This window comes from Gopherus evgoodei, chromosome 1 (genome assembly GCF_007399415.2).
Source record: "Gopherus evgoodei ecotype Sinaloan lineage chromosome 1, rGopEvg1_v1.p, whole genome shotgun sequence".
Taxonomy (NCBI): domain Eukaryota; kingdom Metazoa; phylum Chordata; order Testudines; family Testudinidae; genus Gopherus; species Gopherus evgoodei.
Genome location: NC_044322.1, coordinates 337,914,812 through 337,935,562, shown reverse-complemented (window position 1 = coordinate 337,935,562; position 20,751 = coordinate 337,914,812). Strand labels below are relative to the sequence as shown.

Sequence of the window (20,751 nt, the reverse complement as noted above, 5' to 3'; positions counted from 1 at the left end):
AAACAAGTAGTTCTTACTCTATTTGCTCTCCACTGCAGTTCAGTTTAGTATGCTCATGAGAGCCTGAGTAACAGCTAAACTGGGAATCACATGAGAAGAGTCTGGAGTCAGTAACTGACGCTTGCTATAATTTTCTTGTTTTGTTCTTTCTGTTTTATTTTAAACGCTTTTAGTTTCACATACCACAGCTTGATGATCAGTGGGACCAGGACAGATTGGTAGTTTACCTAATATTCAGTACATGGAAAGACTCATTGCAAAGCACAGAAGTCCAAGGAGACAGAACTATCTGTTCACCCAATTAGAAAATAGTGTTCCATAACTCCCTTGTCACTTTGACACTCCCTCATTCACGGAATAAGAGAGTCAGATGCTTTATCTGCAAATTGAGCATTCTTTCGCTGCATAATGTAGTGATAGGGCAAATGTAATCTTTGTGCGAATTGTTCTCAGAGGACCAACAGAGAAATTACATACATGACTCTTCATAAAGTTTTATGAACTATGGCAAACAGGACTGTGCTAGAATACACTTGAATCTTTGTGGCTATATCACGTTATTTTGAGATCACACCAACTCTTACAAGCTAAGCAGCCAGAAAAATTCAACGGGAGATCTCAAAGGAACACTTGGGTGCTGCAAGAAGTATCATTAATGATGTGGGAGATAGTGCTCTTTTTTCTGAGTTAGTACTGAACCAGGGCTCGTGCCGTGGCTTTTAATCTCTCTTCTTTGATTATTTGTCCTTGCACACCACAGAGATGTACAGATGGCCTGTGACGTAGAAAGTGGAAAGGAGGAGGATAGGGTATCAGTAGCAGAAAACGACTGGCTGTAGTATAAATACATTTTTCAAATCTCATGGCATGGCTAGAAGCAGAACATGAATTTCCAGAACAGTTCCAGCTAGTAGGCAGGATCTGAGTTTTCTCTGCATAGATACACAGTTGCTGTGGTGTCTGAGCTCTCTGTTGGTCTACTACACCAATACACTCAGATTTTCTGCATCTGTGATGGTCGATTCTGCGTTCAGAGTGGACAAATGTAATATCTTCTCTGCTTGAGCTTCTGCCACCCTGAATCCTTGAGGGGCTGGACATGCTTGGGGAGCTTCTGGCTGCAACTTGCATTTTGGATGATGAGAGCTTGTGGGAAGGAAGCATTGGTTCATTGTGGGTGGAAATGATGGTCAGTGCCCCCCTTGAGAGGGCAAGGTCCCATCACCTCTTATGTAAGTTTTTATTACATACTTACTAAAGAAACCATCCCCGTATTTTCACAGTCTTGCCTATTATTGCCCTGTTCCTACCCTGTTATTTTACGATGCTAGAAGGCATGGGGCAGGTAAGGTAGAATATTGTTTGTTTTCTTTCAATTGAGAAACCACTTTGGCAATACAAGTAAATCCTAATTATCGGACTGGCTTGAGGATTTTATATAATCAGGATTCAGATATGAGTTTATCTGTACTTGAAGTACATGGAGTTCCTTGACTCCTTTCAATCTAGCTTTAGGCCTGGGATATGGCAGAGTCTGCAGTGATCCAATTGAGGTTTACTCTCATCACAACAGGCCATGATCAAAAGTACATGCTAATTTCTTCAGCCCTACCAGTTGCCTTTGATACTGTGCATGAAGACATCTGATGGTTACAACTGAGACATGGGCTGTCTGATCTAATGGTCATAGCAGGAGTCAGGCTGGGTCAGATATCAGGAGGTTAGAGCCTAAGATAGGCCAGAGGGCATACCAAGAATCAAGGAGGCAGGCAGGGTCAGGTTACCAGGAGATCAGAAGCAGGAGAACCACAAATCAATAATCAGAGTGGGAGCAGAAGCAGTAGCAGGAAGCAGTAGGCTCACAGTGCAGAGCAAGATGGGTCCCAGCTGCATGGACAACTTCCTGTTCTTGTGCTGGATTTATATAGACGCTGTGGACCAGTCAGGACCCCCAGCATTCTGCCAGTCAGGTACCAGGACCGGAGTCTTCTGTCGAGGTTCAGCTTTGCCCTAGCAACTGTTAGCAAGTTGCTGTGTGGCAGGCTCCAGATTTGAGACGCATGGTCCCTGACAATGATGGCCATTGGCATTTGCAGGGTAAGGTTATGTGGAGTTGTGGGCAGTGGACTCAGGGGCTAGCCTAGGGCAATTCCTCATCTGCCCCAAGGCTTTCTTGTGTGCCCTACTACAAGGTTCTGTTTTGTCACCCTCCTGTGCATTGTTTTTGTGAGAACGCTAAAGGAGATAATGAGGTATTATATGGTGTGGTGCCATCAGTATCGGGGTGACATTGAGCTTTACATCTCTTTATTATCCTTCCAGGACAGGGCATTTTTTTGTCTTTTGACTGCTGCTTGGGATCTGAGACATGAACAGGAAATATGACAGAAGTATTGTTAGTAGTTTACTGAAAATGTCTTGACTATAATCCATCTGAAAGAGATGGTAAATAGGATAACTGCTGCTTAATCAAGGGGATTTGTCCCTCTTCTGCTACCAAGGTTTGTAGTCTGTGGGTCTTGTTTGTTTCCTGCCTGTTTCTGGTGCTTGGATACCAGAAGTGATCAAGAACAATCTTGTACAGAAGCGCTGAAATATTTCAAGATATATTAGACTTTAAAGCCATGACTATTTTTATTATTCTTTGTTGTTTTATCATCATGGAACTCAGGTATCCACATTATACATGTGACTTTGCCACACACAATTGATTTATACAGATTATCCCCAAAAAGCGACAAGGTATATTTTAGAGAGTTCCATATTTCCAATTTTACTGGGAATGTTTTTTATTTCCCTCTCCCTGTAAAGTCCAATGCCTTAGTTATTGTCAATCCAACTGTACAGAGCTGAGACAGAGCCATAAGCTTTTCTATATCTGGACATGTCACAAGTTGTAAAGTCTGATCTCAGGCATTTTCAGAGCTAGAAGTCAATGTAGGATCCCTTTGGGAAGCTGGGAATTTCTCCTCCCAGTAGTATAAAGCACCCATTTCCATCTGTGCAGGCTGCAAGATATTGAATTTTGAATTCATTACATTTTTAGGTATAAAAATACCGGTACAGGACTCAGAAGTTACAAAAGTGGATGAAAATACGGTTACTCACCTTTGTAACTGTTGTTCTTCGAGGTGTGTTGCTCATATCCATTCCAATTAGGTGTGCATGCGCTGCGTGCACGTTTGTTGGAAGATTTTTACTCTAGCAACACTCGGTGGGTCGGCTGGGTCGCCCCCTGGAGTGCCGCCGTTATGGCGCCAGATAAATACCCCTGCCGACCCAACGGCCCTTCAGTTCCTTCTTGCCGGTTACTCCGACAGAGGGGAAGGAGGGCAGGTTTGAAATGGATATGAGCAACACATCTCAAAGAACAACAGTTACAAAGGTGAGTAACCGTCTTTTCTTCTTTGAGTGCTTGCTCACATCGATTTCAATTAGGTGATTCCCAAGCCTCACCTAGGTGGTGGGGTCAGAGTGAGATGTTGCAGAATGCAAAACTGCTGAGCCAAATGCTGCATCATCTCTGGCCTGTTGAACCAATGCGTAATGTGAGGCAAAGGTGTGAATCGATGAGCAGGTAGCTGCCCGACATATTTCCTGGATGGGAACATGGGCCAGGAAGGCGGCAGATGAAGCTTGAGCCCGAGTAGAATGGGAGTTGAGGTGGCTAGCCGGAACGTGAGCCAAATCATAGCATGTACGAATGCAGGATGTTACCCAAGATGAAATTCGTTGGGATGAAACTGGTAGGCCTTTCATCTGGTCTGCCACAGCTACAAAGAGCTGAGGTGACCTTCGGAAGGGTTTTTGTTCTCTCAATATAAAAGGCTAGAGTCCTGTGATCGTCTAAGGTGTGAAGCTGTTGTTCCCGATGCGACGGGTGCGGCTTCGGGAAGAAGACTGGGAGGAAGATGTCTTGATTGACATGAAAGGCTGACACCACCTTAGGGAGGAAGAATGGGTGTGGTCGCAGCTGTACCTTGTCCTTATGAAATACTGTATACGGGAGGGGCCGCTGTCAAGGCCTGAAGCTCACTTACTCATCTTGCCGAAGTAATAGCGACGAGAAAGGCTGTCTTCCAGGAAAGGTACAGCAACGAGCAGGTGGCCAGTGGTTTGAAAGAAGCACCCATAAGCTTGGCCAGCACCAGGTTGAGATCCCAGGTAGGGGTCAGGTGTCTGACTTGAGGGTACAAACGTTCCAGTCCCTTGAGGAACCTTGAAACTGTGGGGTGAGAGAAGATTGATCGGTCATTTTCCCCTGAGTGGAAGGCGAAGATGGCTGCCAGATGCACCTTTATGGAAGAGATCGCTAGGTCCTGTTCTTTCAGGGACCAGAGGTAGTCCAGGACAGTAGGAACGGACACCAGCCTGGGGACTGAGTTACACTGAGCGCACCAGGAAAAACGCTTCCACTTGGCCAGATGTGTCATCCAAGTGGAAGGCTTCCTACTGCCCGAGAGCACCTGTTGGACCGAGGCAGAGCAACGCAACTCAGACTGGCTCAACCACACGGCAACCATGCCGTGGGGTGAAGAGACTGCAGGTCCGGATGGTGAAGCCTGCTGAAGTCCTGTGTTATGAGATCCGGCCAGAGTGGCCGGGGAATCGGGCCTGCCACTGAGAGGTTGAACAACATGGTGTACCAGCGCTGCCTCGGCCACACTAAAGCAATCAGGATCAGGTGGGCGCTGTCCCTGCGGAGCTTGAGTAAGACTGTGTGGACAAGCGGAAACGGTGGGAAGGCATAGAGTAGGTGCCTCTTCCACGGGATCAGGAATGTGTCTGAGCGGGAGCCCAGGGAGCGTCCCTGGAAGGAGCAGAACACCTGGCATTTCCTGTTCTCTCGGGAGGCAAAGAGGTCTATGTGGGGAAACCCCCCGCTTCTGGAAAAACGAATGGATGGCGTCCAGACAATCGACCACTCGTGAGACAGGAAGAATCTGCTGAGGTGATCCACCACAGTGTTCTTGACTCCTGGGAGAAAAGATGCTACCAAATCGATCGAGTGGGCTATGCAAAAGTCCCAGAGGTGGACAGCTTCTTGACAAAGGAAGGAGGAGTGTGCTCTGCCCTGTTTGTTTATTTAAAACATGGTCGTTGTGTTGTCCATGAACACTGATACACAACGGCCTTGGAGATGGTCTCAAAACACCTGGCATGCTAGACGGACTGCTCTCAGCTCCTGCACATAGATGTGCAAGGCCAGCTCTTGAGGTGACCAGAGGCCTTGAGTGCGAAGGCCCTTGATGTGGGCACCCCAACCCAGAGATGACGCGTCCGTGGTTAGGGCCATCGAGGGTTGCGGTGGGTGAAATGGCATCCCTGCACAGACTAGAGTGGGGTTTAGCCACCAGGTTAGGGAGCCCAGAACCTTCCGGGGAATAGTGAGCACCAAGTCCAGGCTGTCTCTCCATGGTTGGTATGTTGAAGCAAGCCAGGTTTGAAAGGGACGGAGGCGTAGCCTCGCGTGCTTGGTCACAAAGGTGCAGGAGGCCATGTGACCTACTAGGCTGAGGCAGGTGTGCACCGATGTTGTCGGGAAGGTTTGAAGACCTTGAATAATTGAAGCCATTGCTTGAAAACGCGACTGCGGGAGGCAGACTCTGGCCAGATTGGAGTCCAGAACCGCTTCTATGGAGTCTATTCTCTGCGTGGGTGTCAGAGTAGACTTTTCTGTGTTGATCATCAGGCCTAGGTCCCGAAGAGGTCTTTGACGATGCGCAGGTGCTGCGACACTTGTAACTGGGAAGTCCCTCCAATGAGCCAATTGTCGAGATACGGGTAGACACGTACCCGACGACGCTGAGGGAGGCGGCGACTACAGCCATGCATTTTGTGAACACATGCGGAGCTGTAGAAAGGCCAAACGGAAGTACAGTGAACTGGAAGTGCTGATAGTTGACCACAAAACGGAGGTACCATCTGTGTGGTTGATAAATTGCAATGTGGAAATACGCGTCCTTCGTATCGAGGGCGGCATACCAGTCTCCCGGATCCAGGGATGGGATAATGGTCCCCAGGGTTACCATGCGGAACTTCAGCTTTATCATGAATTTGTTGAGTTCTCGCAGGTCTAGGATCAGTTGTAGACCTCCCTTTGCCCTGGGGATTGGGAAGTAGCGGGAATAAAACACCTTGCCCCTCATGTCTTTTGGCACCTCCTCTATGGCTCCCATGGCTAGGAGCGACTGGACCTCTTGTAAGAGGAATTGCTTGTGAGAGGGGTCCCTGAAGAGGGACGGGGAGGGAGGGTGGGAAGGCGGGATTGAAACAAACTGGAGGTAGTATCCCACTTTCACTGTGCGCAGGACCCAACGATCTGAAGTTAGCTGGGACCAGGCAGGGAGGAATTGTGAGAGGCAGTTGAAAAAGGGAGGAGAAGGATCCGGTAGAGCAACTGGTGGGCTGCCCTTGGGCGTCCCATCAAAAGTTTTACTTGGACCCCGCTGGTAGTTTAGGGGGGGCGCCTGATTTTGACCTCCTTGAGGGCCAGACTGTCTCCGACAATTCCCTCTACCACGCCTTCTGCTTAAGTCCCGACGCGGCCTAGGCGGGGCGGTGTGGCTGGGGCCGGAAGGTCCTGCATTGGGTCACTGGTGTGTGCATACCCAGTGAGCGCATTATAACGCGACTGTCCTTCAGACTGTGCAATCTGGGGTCAGTTTTATCCCCTGGCCTTCGAAGGACAAATCCTGAATAGTTTGTTGTAATTCAGGGGGAAGGCCTGATGCCTGGAGCCAGGAGATATGCCTCATCGTCACTCCTAACGCCAGAGTTCTGGCTGCAGAGTCCGCTACAACCAGAGAGGCTTGGAGGGAGGTTCTTGCTACCTTTTTACCCTCCTCAAGTAGGGCCGTAAATTCTTGACGGGATTCTTGGGGAGGAAGCTTCATAAACTTCCCCAAGGACACCCACGTGTTAAAGTTATATCTACCTAGGAGGGCTTGTTGGTTTGCCACCCTAAGTTGGAGGCCCCTGGCCGAGTATATTTTGCAACCTAGAAGGTCCATGCGTCTAGCCTCCTTTGACTTAGGAGCTGGGGCTTGCTGGCCATGACGCTCCCTCTCGTTCACTAATTGCACCACTAAAGAGCATGGAGATGGGTGAATGTAGAGATATTCATACCCCTTTGAGGGGACCATATATTTTCTCTCTACTCCCCTTGCTGTAGGTGGAATTGAGGCTGGGGATTGCCAAATAGCATCCGCATTAGCCTGTATGGTGCGGATAAATGGAAGAGCCACTCTAGTAGATGCATCAGCCAATAAGAGGTCCACGACTGGGTCCTCTGTTTCAGGGACCTCCTCCACCTGTAAGTTCATAGTCTAAGCCACTCGTCTCAAAAGGTCTTGATGGGCCCTGAGATCAATTGGTGGAGGGCCTGAGGAGGATGTTCCTGCCACCGCCTCTTCAGGCGAGGAGGAGGAGAGGCCCGGGACCAGGGGATCCTGTGGGGGCTCCTGCACTTGAGGAGCATCATCTATGTCAGGTGGAACCTGGGTGTCTGCAGATGGTATCGGAGCCTCATCCGTGCCCGTGGGGTGGGGGCGATTTACTGTCACCTCTGGTACCCGGTGTTCTGACGGGGCCGACCTTGGAGCTACTGATGGAACACCTTGGGCCTGGTGGTATGCCCACAGTGTCCAGAAGGACCAGTGATGAGGCCTTTGCTTGTGGCTCTGGCTCTCTGGAAATATATGGCTGGGAACATCAGAGTCATGCTCCTGAGGATAGGATGCGCTGCCAGCCTGTGATGACACTGATGTGTGTCTCGATAGCCACGGCAGTGCTAATAGACCCTGGGAGGGCGCCACTGTTCTGGAGGCTCGATCCCGGGGCGGTACTGGGGAGCGGTACCAGGAGCTATAACTGGTGCCGGGAGATCGACCAGGATCTTGAGTCCCTTCGTCTGGAGCGACTACGGGATGCACAGTGCCGAGAGTGGTGCCGCGAGTCGGATTGGTACCGGGAGTATCTGGTCAGCGAACGAGATGTTGAATGGTGCCGCGCGTGCGACCGGTACTGTGATGAAGAGCGGTGCTGGGACTGCGAGTGGCGCCGGGAGCGGGAACGGCATGATCAAGAGAGTCTGTGAGACCGTGATCTTGAATGACATCTTTCTGTTGGACCAACGGAAGGTGGCCTTAAGAGGGCCAGTTTTCCGATGGATTGTATGACCTGCACCGGCGGTGCCGGGGGCTGAGGCCATGTCGACTCCGTCATGGCGATGAGCTCCCTTGCCGTGGAGAAGGTCTCCGCTGTAGAAGGGAGGGAAAGCTCAACAACAGCATGAGCTGGGGAGCTGTCAGGCACCGGACTCAACAGTCCTTGTGGGACCGGAATTGACGGTGCCACGCTTGGTGGAGCCGCAATCATTGGTACCACAGTCGATGGTGCCACGGCAGAGGACGGTGCCGGACAAACCAACTTCGAAGAGCACTCCTTCTGTGGAGCTGAAGCAGCTGGAGTGCTATGTTGCTTCCTGGATCTCAGGGACAGGGAGTGGTGCTGAGCAGATGTCGGTGCCGGTAGGGGTCGGTGCCGAGGCTCCTTCTCGGTACCAGAGCGGTCCGGGGCCGAAGGGGCGCTCCTTACAGAAGCAGTCTGTTGGGCGCTCGGTACCGACGCTGCAGGACTAAGTGCCGACTGCATGAGGAGCTGTTTCAATCGAAAGTCCCACTCCTCCTTCGTCCTTGGTTTAAACGACTTGCAGATGCAGCACTTATCAGTAAGGTGGGATTTCCCTAGGCACTTGAGGCAGGAGTCGTGGGGATCCCCTATTGGCATTGGCTTTTGGCATGCCGAGCACGGTTTGAATCCCGGTGCCTTGGGCATGGGCCCGTACTGGGGTGGAGGAAAGGGGCTAATCTCCGATCCCCCCTTAAACTATATACACTAACTATAAATACAACAACTAATACTAACTATAACTACAAGAACTTGAACTATACACACAATAAACAGCAAAGAACTACGAGTAGCTTGGATGTGGAGAACAGCAAAGCCGTGCTCCACAGTTCCAACGACCATCACAGGCGGTAAGAAGGAACTGAAGGGCCGTTGGGTCAGCAGACGTATATGTCCGGCGCCATAACGGCACCACTCCAGGGGGCAACCCAGCCGATCCACCGAGTGTTGCTAGGGTAAAAATCTTCCGACGAACGTGCACGCGGCACACACACACCTAATTGGAATCAATATGAGCAAACACTTGAAGAACTATATTATCCTCATTTTTTCAGATGGGGAAACCGAGGCATAGAGTTAAGTGACTTACCTAACGCAGCGAGGCAGTGGCAGAGTTAGGAGTAGAATCCAAATGTCCTGACTTCCTGTCTAGTGTCACATACATTTGACCACATTTCCACCCAGAGCCAGACCTAATAAAATAATAGAAAAATTCTAGAGACGTATGGAGCCCCTGAAGTTCTGTTTCCCTTAATTCAGGCTTGTAAGTGGTTTATTCAAATGAATTGATGGGGCCTGAATGGTGTTTCCTCATCCATTTTATCTGGCTCTTCTGTCTTCAGCTGAAGTCTTTCGTAGGCCTCGAAATCTATTTGACTGCTCTAAAGTAGCTTTTACTTGGTTCACTCACGGTTCTCCTCTGAGATGTCTTCTACCCCTTCTTTTTCTCACTACCCAAGGAGAGTATTTACACAGGTAACTTTACAAGTTTTATCACATGCCAGGTAGTCCTAATGACCTTATACCCAGAGAGAGAAGATTGAATGGCTTGTACTATCATAGACCTGAGATCCTCCATTAACTTATTCAGTTGTCCTTTTCTGTATTTTTTTATGCACTGCAGTTGATGGTTTATGCACAGTTTTAAAAGAGATGTTTTAAATGAAATAATTACAATGCAGTTCTCTCCTCCTGTGTGTTTAAATTTTGTAATAACTTGTTTGTTAGAGTAGCAAGGCAGAGTGGCCTCCCTCTGAGCTGGAGAGTGAGGGACCACTACACTCTCCATGGTGGGTGGAGCCAAATCTGCCCAGCCTCCCTCGCCAGAAATACCAAGACGGGACAGGAAGTATAAAAGGAGAGCCCTGGAGCTCAGTAGGTGCTGGGCCACGGGAGAGAGTAGACATCTCTTCCAGGTAGCAGAGTCCTGTGCGGGATCCCAGACCAGTCCCTGAGTGGACCAGGGTCTTGCTGCTGGAGGAGACAGAAGACCCCAACAAAGAACTGCACTTGCCCCTGCCTGACTGCGAGGCAACCAGGGCCGGCTCCAGGCACCAGCTAAGGAAGCAAGTGCTTGGGGCAGCCAATACAAAGGAGCAGCACTCCGTCCACTATTGGGGCGGCCCTTCCAGGTCTTTGGTGGGAATTCGGCGGCGGGTCCCTCTTCCTATTTGAGCTGCCACCGAAGTGAAGTGAAGGACCCGCCACCAAACTGCTGCTGAAGAATGGAGTGTTGCAACTGAGCTGCTGCCAAAGTGCTGCTAATTGGCTTCCCTCCCCCCCCCCCCCCGCTGCTTGGGGCAGCAGAAACCCCCACTCAACAGAGCCTCAGTGACTAAGTGGGGTAGTCAAACTTTGAGTCAGCTGTGCTGCCAGGAAATGAGGCAGCCTGGTTCAGGGGCTTTCCCCATTGACCCAGTGGCAGGACTGCCCACCACTGATAGGGCCCCACCCAGAGGGTCAGAGCCCCCTTATAGACTGCCATTATAGACTGTTAATTGCTGTCTGTCCCAGCCAGAGGGCCCTGGGCTAAAGACTGTGCTCTGTCCCGCCCAGAGTACTGGAGCTTCCCACTATAGACCATTGTAGCGAGGCAGAGTGGCTTCCCTCTGCCCTCGAGAGCAAGGGACCACTACACTTGATGGAGAATGCAGGCATCCCCCCAACCCAATACAGGGGGACAAGCCCAGTGCAGCAGCAAATCGAATTCCCCCCTCTGCGGATGACAAAACAGTGAACCTTCCCACCCAGAAAGAATGGAGGTCAAGAAACTTATCAGGTAGCTTGCTGAGAGCCAACAACAGCAACATGTGGCACACCTTCATCTTGAGCACTTTTGAAGCCAGGATACTGACCTAGATGATAGTCTATAGCTGTGTCTCTATGGTATTAAGTTTGAGGGTTTTCTCACACTTAAAAATAAATCATATGGCATGTGTTATCACAATGTTAAAATCTGAAATATTGTCTTCCATTGTCATCACAGCATCATTTTCACTATTAGGTCATGCAATTTTTTATACACCCGTTATATGCCATATGTGAAATCTTTGTGCACATACACACACCCCTTTATGATTTTCTAAAAAACACTTTATCCTGGTTTATTTGAGGTCTTCTGTTCCAGTCAACTGTTTTTGTTATTGACCACTGCTGCCTCAAACAGTGGTTTACAAAATTTAATTAAGACTCTCTAATATAATATTGGAATTGTTTCCTTTTGCAATTGATAATTGCAGGGCTACATTTTTCTCATGAAATCTTGTAAGAGAAATATTCTTATGATGAAATTACATTTCAAATTGACTTCTCCCTGAAAGTTTTTTCTATTCTGTTGTACAAATTATTAGATTTGTGTGTCTTTATATATCAGAATGAGTGAAGGAAAGTTGATTTATCCCTCCCCTACCTCTTTTCTTTGAAAACTGTCATCTTTTCTGCAGTTTATTTCATTCTGTAAAAAAATATATGATTTAATAGATTAATCCCAGGCGAAATATTGTGTTGACCTAGCTAAGGTTGTAAATAACTATGTGTTATATAAAGGGAAAATGTCCTTTCAAATATTAATTTTCTCAAAAACACAACAGTCTGGAAATTCTAGAGTAACATTTAAATTTTAAAGAAATCCCAAACTTAATGAAGTAGAGACGTGCACAGTTAAGCTTACTGAAACAACCTTAACTCTGCCCCCAGCTCCTATCCACCTAATACTCTGCATACTCATCTTATCTGAATGCAGTTTAGAAACATTTTTATGGCAATTTTGAAGGACGTTGAGAAGTAAGGTTTTAACCCTGCAGCTATGACCTCTTAAATACCCCAAATCTGCCTGTTGGTTTAATTCGCCTATGAAACAGGGATTTTGGAGTACACAATTTGAGTGTACAGTTAGTGTATCTGCACTAGAAAGGTAATACAGTTAGATCGCTTGTCAGTTTTTCTGAGTCATTGTGATGATGAAAATGCACATCATGACTAGGATTGTTTCCTCTAGTTTTTTTTTGTGATACAGGGGCAAAGCTTGTCAGTCTCCTTAATTTTATATATTGTCGCTTTCTAATGTTGTATTTTTTTTAAAGTTTAATTTTAATCTGGAATTTCCAGACTTTTTACTGTTGTATTTTAGGATAAATACAACATTGTCCAATTTTTCCTTCCTTAAGTAATTGATAAATATTTACAGCTTAACAGTTTAATCAAGTTTTTGCACTGAAATTACCTTCATTTTAAAAAAAAAATGTTAAGAATTGCTCAGTGACAGGAGTCTCCGTAGAGCTTGAGAGAACAAATAAATTGCAGGTCCCTACCTCTGATTCTCCAATGCATCTCTACTCATGCCATGAATTGTGTACCACCATCACAAGAAGCCTCAACAAGATCTTAAACTGCGCTCTGCAGGTCAGCAGAGTCAGGTTCTGAAACATAAGAGAGAGAAGACATTCTAGGGTACATTCCTGCAGCATTTGTCATTCATGTGAGTAAGGACTGCAGACGTGACACTGTCGCAGCATAGCTACATCCCGTCACGGGGTGTCTGGTTGCATGGGACAAAATAGGAGTTACGGCTCAAGTGGCTAGACTAGGTACTGCTGTCCTAGGCTACAAAGCAAAGCAGCGCAACCTAGTGGCCAGAGTCCTTGGGGCTGCCTTTGCTCTCAGGGCAGCATGGCCTAGTGGCTAGAGTCCTCAGGGCTGTTCTTGCTCTCTGGAGCAGTGTGGCCCAGTGGCCAGAGTCCTTGAGCCGTTCCCACACACTGCGATAGGTATGGGGTATGGTAGGGGGACCCGGACCCATCCTTCTCCACCGGATCCCGACCCAGCGCCCCGTGAAAGTAGTCCATGATTCAGCTCTGTTTCCTATTTTAACAGTCATGTTCCCTGGGTCGCTTCCTACCCAGGGTTTCTGCTCTGTCAGTTCTTCTGGGGTGTTGGCCTTCCAACTCACTCTTGTCCTCCAGAGTTATCAGGGGTTCCACCATCAATCCCATTGGCTCGGCCTCTGCAGTCTGTAGCTACAGCAATTCCCTGACAGGAGCTGGCAGCATGTGGTCCACTCTCCTCCTCATCCAGCCCAAACTGAGTTGGGCCACTCCCTTCTATATTCTGTCTCTAGGTTGAGCATGCCCAGCAGGGGTGAGGGGGGTGTGTCCTCTTCAGCCCAGGGTGTGTGGTTAACTCCAGCTGGGTCAGTGCAAGGTCACAGGCCCCTAAGAAGATAAACGTAACAGTAACTTTTATGTAGTTTTACAGTTTGCTCCTTTAAATCCATATAAAAAACTCTGAATGCTCTAAAATACTTTTCCTGGACTAACGTGATGTTAGGTTGTAAGCTTTTTCAAATTCTTGCAACTGAAACATAGCAACAAAGCAGCAGTAGTAAATATTTATATTATGATAGTGTCCAAAGGCCCTGTTTGAGATTGGGGCCCCATTTTGCTGGATGCTCTAAAACACGGGAAAGAGACAATCTCAGCCCTAAATGACTTACAAAACATAAGTGAATTTCTATCCTGAAAGCATGTCGCATAAGAAAAAGTATGTTCCTTTTTGGTAGACTTGATTCAAACAGCACAGCTATATTTTATTTATTTTGTTCATGCTTTTTTTAAGAAAAATTATTATTATAACTATTATTTACTGCTGGTATTTATTTTAGAAAGTCTATTTAATTGTTCAGCTTATTTTTCCTTTTCACTTTTGCTTTTAATACCATACATGATATATTCATCTAATTATATGCAAGTAAACTTTAAAGATCAAATCATGACTATGAAAGGGACCACAACACTTGAAGCAGTCAGATTTTGGTATTATTAATTCCAAAGCTGCAGTAGATACATTACCAAGTTCCCAAAGGCAGGATAAAATTTGAGTTTTCAACTTCCAGAAGCCACATCAGAATAAAAAATATATTAATTTAAAAATAATAAATTTTTAGAAATGAAAAAAAATCAGCATGCTTCTTTGATTCTATGTCTATGCCACTGCTCTTCTCTTTCTGCTAAGAGGGACAGTGGAGGGCGGTGGGGGAAGGACAGGCTACACTATCTCTTTGGTACTTATTCTGATAATAGGGAATATGTATCTGTGTACCTCACAATATTTGATGTGTTATAGCCTCACAACACCCCAGGGAGGTAGGAAAGTGCTGTCATCCCCATTTTACACATGGGAACTGAGATACAGAGAGACTAAGTGACTTGCTAAAGTCCACCACAAAAAGTCTTTGGCAGAGCAAGGAATTGACCCTGATCCTCTGAGGCAGGAGTTCTCAACCTTTTTCTTTTTGAGGCCCCCACAACATGCTATAAAAACTCCATGGTCACCTGTGCCACAATAACTGGTTTTCTAAATATAAAAGCCAGGGCTGGCATTAGGGGGTAGCAAGCAGGGCAATTGCCTGGGGTCCCATGCCACAGGGTCCCACACAAAGCTGCATTGCTCAGTCTTCGGCTTCAGCTCCGGGTGGTGGGGCTCATAGCTCTGGACTTCAGCCCCATGCGGTGGGGCTATGGCTTACTGCCCTGGGCTGCAATGAATCTAATGCTGGCCTTGTTTGCTGCCCCCTACCCCGAAACCTGCTTTCTGCTCTGGGGTCCTGGTTGAGTACTACTGTTCTAAGGCCCAAACTACCAACCTTATCACTGGACCGTCCTCCTCCTTCCCTGCCTTATATGTTGTAGAAGAGAGACTATGAAACAAATAGCTATACAACTACTATTTTCTTTCTGCAAGCTTATTTTCTCATACAGTGGTTTAAAAGGATTCAGCATATGTGGGCATTGTAACTATAATTGTCACATTATACTGTGTGTTAGCCATTCATTTTAACCGTTTGGTATGTAAGATTAATGTACAAATATGTCACAGTTATTTATTCATATAGATTTTAATTAAATTTAACTTCTGGTTAAATTCCTCTTAAAATCATTTGATTCATTTACTCACTTTTGTATAAAGATTAGGTGAGATTTGCTTTTTCTATGACTGGGGTCTTCACCGTTCTCATACACTTACAGGTACTTTCTCTGTTTCTCGACCAAAAATGTTCCACATGTATTTTCCTAGAACCCCAGTATTTGATCAGCTGCAATTTAATATGCATTATTTTACTATTCACAATAGCACCGATAGGGGACACAGAACCGCCCGTTCACTAGAATGTGGCACAGAAGAAGAAAAGACTAACAACTTCATGCTTTTAAATCGGCATGTTCAGTATGAACTCTTAGGTAAGTGTTTCACTTCATATGTATAGGTAAAGAAAATATTGTTTAGCATGTCTATTTGTTTCTCTCTTTCAGTTATTGTAATGGATGCATGCTAGATCCAGATTGTGGTCTCTGCTACAGACTGAACAAGTCAAATGTTGTTGAGTCCTCATGTGTTCCGGTTAAGAAAGAATCTACAATGGCAGCAGCATGGGGCAGGTATGTCACTTTGAGAGTTTATGTTCCTTAATTCATAACTTGCCTCAATCAAAACTTAATTTCAGACTGCTGTGAGCATTTATGCTTTAATTGAAAATGGTATTCTTAAACATTTTTCCAGAAAATTGATCTTTTGACTGGTATTTTTGACATTATTATTTCATTACAGTATATAATATGCATTTCCAGTGTGGAAAAGGCCCCATGTAGGCTTCATTTTTCAAGGAAAATAAAAGCTGTCTAGGAGTGAAATACTTGTGATGGTTGCCTTAAAGGTCACATCAGATTTTTCGGAACACTAATTGCAAAGAGCGATGAAAAATTAGTACTTGTGCTGTGACTGAATGATAGCTTTGAAATACATTAATTAGGCAGACTTCTGTGCCGCTCATATGAAGTGACTAAAAAGGCAAGATATAGTGGATATGTTTGTGTATTGACACAGCTGTACACACACGTTTAAGTGCTGCAACACAAAGAGAGTGGCAAACCTCTAGGACCAACTCTAAGGGCACTTTCATTTCCCTGCTGTTTTGGATTTTTTCTTCTGAGACAATTTCCCCTCCCCCTACGCCCTCCAGTTGCATTTGAAGCTGTGAAGTTTCATTTTCTTTTAAAATAGTTTCTTTAAACCTTACCTTTGTTCAAACATTTGCCACAAAAAGTAAGGCAAAGCTGATAGGCCCTGTCACTCAGCTGAACAAGTCTAAAATGTCAGCTGCATGGTATGTGCAAGAATTTGTGGGTTCCCACATTTTTAAAGTGGCAACACTGTATATATACCTTGTGCTTGTGCGTGAATATATATGTATACAAACAGAGAGGTTCCCACTAAAACATCAGCAGTTACCGTGCCCTTGTGCATGAGGTAGCAAAGCATTTCCCTACCCTTAGAAAGATTCTGTATAGTTTTAACTTTTATAAGGCAATCACTTTATGACCAAGAACCTGTGATAGTGTAGTGTAAAGTTTTTATGAACATGACATTGGGATGGTGTGAAGTCACAAGGGAATTATATAGGTCATCCATGACTGCTGATAAAACGTTTCTATCTCATCTCACTACTATTTTTTTTGCTTATGCCACATGTTCCATAAAAGTGTTTTAGAAAAGTTTTAAAAGTTTTTATTGGAGCTATTTTTTGTCTTTCTCCAACTTCAAAATCAGGTGCCTTAGCTATGATGAGTCACAACTGCCCAAGGCTCAGAGGAAATGAAAATATCTAACTACGTATATAATGTGTGTAAAGTGTCTCTAAAAAGGACCTAATCTTTGTTCTCTATACATTAAAATTTTATGTCCAGTCTCTCGGGCTGTTCCAGGCATAGAGGCGAGTGATATGATTCTATTAGATCAAGGGATATTATATTTATTCACTTATGAAAATGCATCACTGCTGCTTTGCTGCATCATCATATTGTGGCTTGATTTTAAAAGTGGTTGGATAATTTTGAGACCAATAAAATATATATTAAAAAAAAATCTAAAATAAAGGCTATAAAATCTCATGTGTAAGGGACCAAGATGTAGGCAGTCTTGGCTGGTATTCACCAGTCAAGGATGGCCACAAGGCGGTAGCTAGCAAGCAGGGATTGAAATAATCGCTAGAACTGGGACTGATAAACAAGAGTCAGGGTCAGAGTCAGCCTGGGGTTGGAAACCAGAGATCAGAAAGCGAGGTGTAGTCTGGATTCACAGCAGTCCAGAAGCCTGTGTGGTTGTTCAAGACAACTTTCTGAAACAACCTCCAGGGTTAAATAAGCTCATAGACCAAACGGAGGGGCACAGGGTGTTGTCAGTATGGATCATTAGGTGGTATGTCCTGTGGTGCCTAATTGCCAGAGTGTTCTTTGGATGGGGCTTTGTACAGCATCCCAGTAGTGATGTGGGACTGTCAGCTATCCCAGACTCAACAGACCTGGGTTCTAGTCCTACAGAGCCTTACATCATGCTTTTGAGCATATAGTGACTATCTCCCCTGTAGCTTGCACAATCTTGATTTTCAGAGGTGCTCCCATATTCCTTTATTTGTCATAATAGATCTTTCTTCATATTCAGGACCAACCTTTGTTTCATGTACTCTACCATTTTAAGTACCATCTCTGTAGCTAGGGAAGATGTAATAGTATACAGTAAGACTTAAATGGAGACATAAACTTGTTACAGATAATTGCTAGATAAATTAAACTTATTTATTAAGCAGTTTTCTTGTTTACCTTGCAATGAAATGGGCATCTGTAATCTTTTATATTCCTGATTTATGCTTCTATAGTACTCTTCTTTACAAAGTCTGACACATATAAGATATTAAGGTAAAAAATACTTCTGTTCCGTAAGAGAAGTTATTATAAAGGCAATGATCTAAACATTTCACCAGAGAACTAGACTCATGTAGGTTTATAGTTATTCAGAAAATCCTGCCTAAGAGGAGGAAAGCCTGCTACAATACTCACTGTAAGGATGTAGACCTAGAATCCAGATCTGCAGAGCTAGGACAGGTGATACCCATAGTGCCACCTGCAGGCCATGCAGAGCAACAGCCAGGGAGCACTGTGGAGAATAGACACTGCAGGAAGTACCTCCCAAGGAACCCAGAGTGACAATACCCTGCAGCCCTCTGATTGGCCAGCCACCTTATTTAACCCTGGAGGGTGCCCCAGGACGTTGTCTGGGCAATAACAGAGACTTCAGGCCTGCCGCAACTCCAGACCTCCCCTCATCTCCTGATCTTTGATCTCTAATCCCAGCCTGACCCTGACTCTTGCCTCATGACTCTAGCTTGGTACTATCTCCGGTCTCTGACTCCAGCCTGACTTTGACCCTGAACCCGCCTCCTAATTCCAGTCTGGTACTACCACAGTCTGGTACTCCAGTCCCATACTGACTTTTACCCTGACTCTTGCTTAACGAACCCAGCTCTGGTGATTCCTCTGACCCCTGCTCACCGACTACAGTCCCTGATGTGTGGACCCAGCCCAGCTGTGACCTAGTCTCTTACAGTTTGCCTAGACCCACTTCCAACCTCCTCTTCAGGAACCCGTTAACAGGGATATGGGAGGGATGGGTCTACCATCACCCATTGGACCCCATGGTGCACCAGACCTGCAGGAGCGGGTGATGCAACTCCAAACCAAGAACCATCTGCTGCAGTTCTAGGTGGCACAGCTCTTAGAGGAAAGTCAGATACTCCTTGAGCAGTTAGCACGGTCCCAGGAAGAGAATTCTGTGCTCCGGGCTCGGGTTGGGCCACTTCCCTCTCTACAGGCCCTGCACTACCACTGCCCAAACGATTTGAGGGGAACTACTAGAAGTTCAAGGGGTTCCTGAACCAGGGCCATCTCCTTTTCCTGCTCCGCCTTCTAATGTATCCCACCTACCAGGCCCAGATGGGACTAGTGATCACTTTGCCGGCAGAAGAAGCACTAGAGGAGGACAGCCTGGTGTTAATGGACTGGTATGCCTTCCTGTGAGAGTCTTCAGCAACCTTTGACAACCCTCCTGCACTTGCTCAGCTGAAGCTGCAACTACGAGGCCCCAGCCAGGATAGGGGCCAGCTGCCTCATACGCTGCCCAGTCCTTTGGATAGAGCCAATCAGTGCGACTGCTCTGGGCCCCACACTTTGGGGGGCACCATGGGCCAGTGCTATTGACCAGTGCGGTTGGTCCTGGAAGACATAGGCAAGGGAACTAGGAGTGCGGAGCGTGCCCCTGCACCCCAGCGGCACCGCCTGCCACCCCGCACACCCGGAATCCCGGCTGCTGCCCTATGCAATCAGGGCTCTGCTGCTGCCCTGCGCGACCAGGGTCCCAGCTGCTGCCTACACAACCGGAGATTTGCCACTCGCATTTCAGTGCAGCCAGTCCCCCGTCCCAGATGGAGCCGTGAGCCGCCGTGGCGCTATGGCCATCAATAACCCTGTGGTAGGCACCGGCAACTGCCAGCAGCAGCAAGCGGCCAGCACCAGGCATATCCATCCGACTGGCCCAGCTGCAGATGCAAAGCAGGGCTCCCAAGCCGGTGGAAACTGATTTGTCCCAGGCCCCACACCCCCCATAGGGACGGCCCTGCCCAGTTTCATCAACTTGTAACTGATGCTGAGTGGAATAAGGCAGCCCAACTACATCATTTTCAGTGTGGATTTAGTGAAGGAGTAAAGGATGAGCTAGCCTATGTTGAGGCCCTGACTTGCTTGGATGCTTTCATTAACCTCTCTCTCTGCACTGACAACTAGCTGCATGAGTGAAAGGAGAGGAGGGGCACCCTGCCACTGCTTCACCCACACCCTAGACCGAAAGCCCGAGCGCCCAACCATGAAATGATGTAGGTTGATCTGGGCCACTGATGCTTGACCATGGAAGAAAAGAAATGGCAACAGCACAATAACTTATGCTTTTGTTATGGAGCACCAGCAAGTGGCATGGCCTCTTGCCCATTGCAGACCTTGACTCCTAAGTTATCAGGAAACAAGCAATCTCAAACCATATTGGGTCGGGGGGTGCGGCCTGGGCACCACTGGAGCATTGTGCTCTGGAACTATCCCAAGCCCTGCAGAGAAATCTGATCCAGGATATGCAAGTCCCCCCACACACACTTCCAAGTATGAATAAAGTAACATACCATGGATGAGGCCAAATGGATTACTCAATGGGCCCTGGTTGCTTCCAGGGCTACCAATACTTTTTTAGATGCTAAAGCCACTTGAGAGCTACAAATCCCCCTCCATTAAAAGCATACATCAGTTCTTGTAGAAAAAATTGGTGGGTCCCTCCTGTCCTTGGGGACAGTAATGCAGGAAACAGTATCTCTAGAGGCTGTAATCCAGGGCCATTAGGAAGTGCAACAGTTCAATATGGTCCATTCACCACACTTCCCCCTAATTCTCTATATCACCTGGCCAGAGCAACATGACCCTTGCAACTCCTGGCAAGAAAAGAGGATCAGCTTCCCACTAGAATGCTGCTGAAAGGTCTGCTTATGTGCAACTGGCCCCAATCCTCTGCTTCAGGCTTCTGTAGCTGATTAGAAGTGACAGCACGTGTGGGGGAACTCTAGATGGCGGCTAGCCAGAAGGAGTCCTCCTAGGCCTGAGTCCCTATCTTTTGAAAAGTATTGGAATTATGTGGAAG

General features: G+C 46.7%; 1 protein-coding gene across 1 annotated transcript in view; it reads left to right on the top strand.

The window, feature by feature from the left end:
• Positions 1-20,751, top strand: part of SLC2A13 (solute carrier family 2 member 13) — a 346,965-nt gene that overhangs the window by 252,727 nt on the left and 73,487 nt on the right. The window contains exon 7 of the mRNA XM_030534907.1: positions 15,498-15,623. Within this exon, the coding sequence (XP_030390767.1) occupies positions 15,498-15,623 (126 nt within the window). The remainder of the gene's footprint in view (positions 1-15,497; positions 15,624-20,751) is intronic.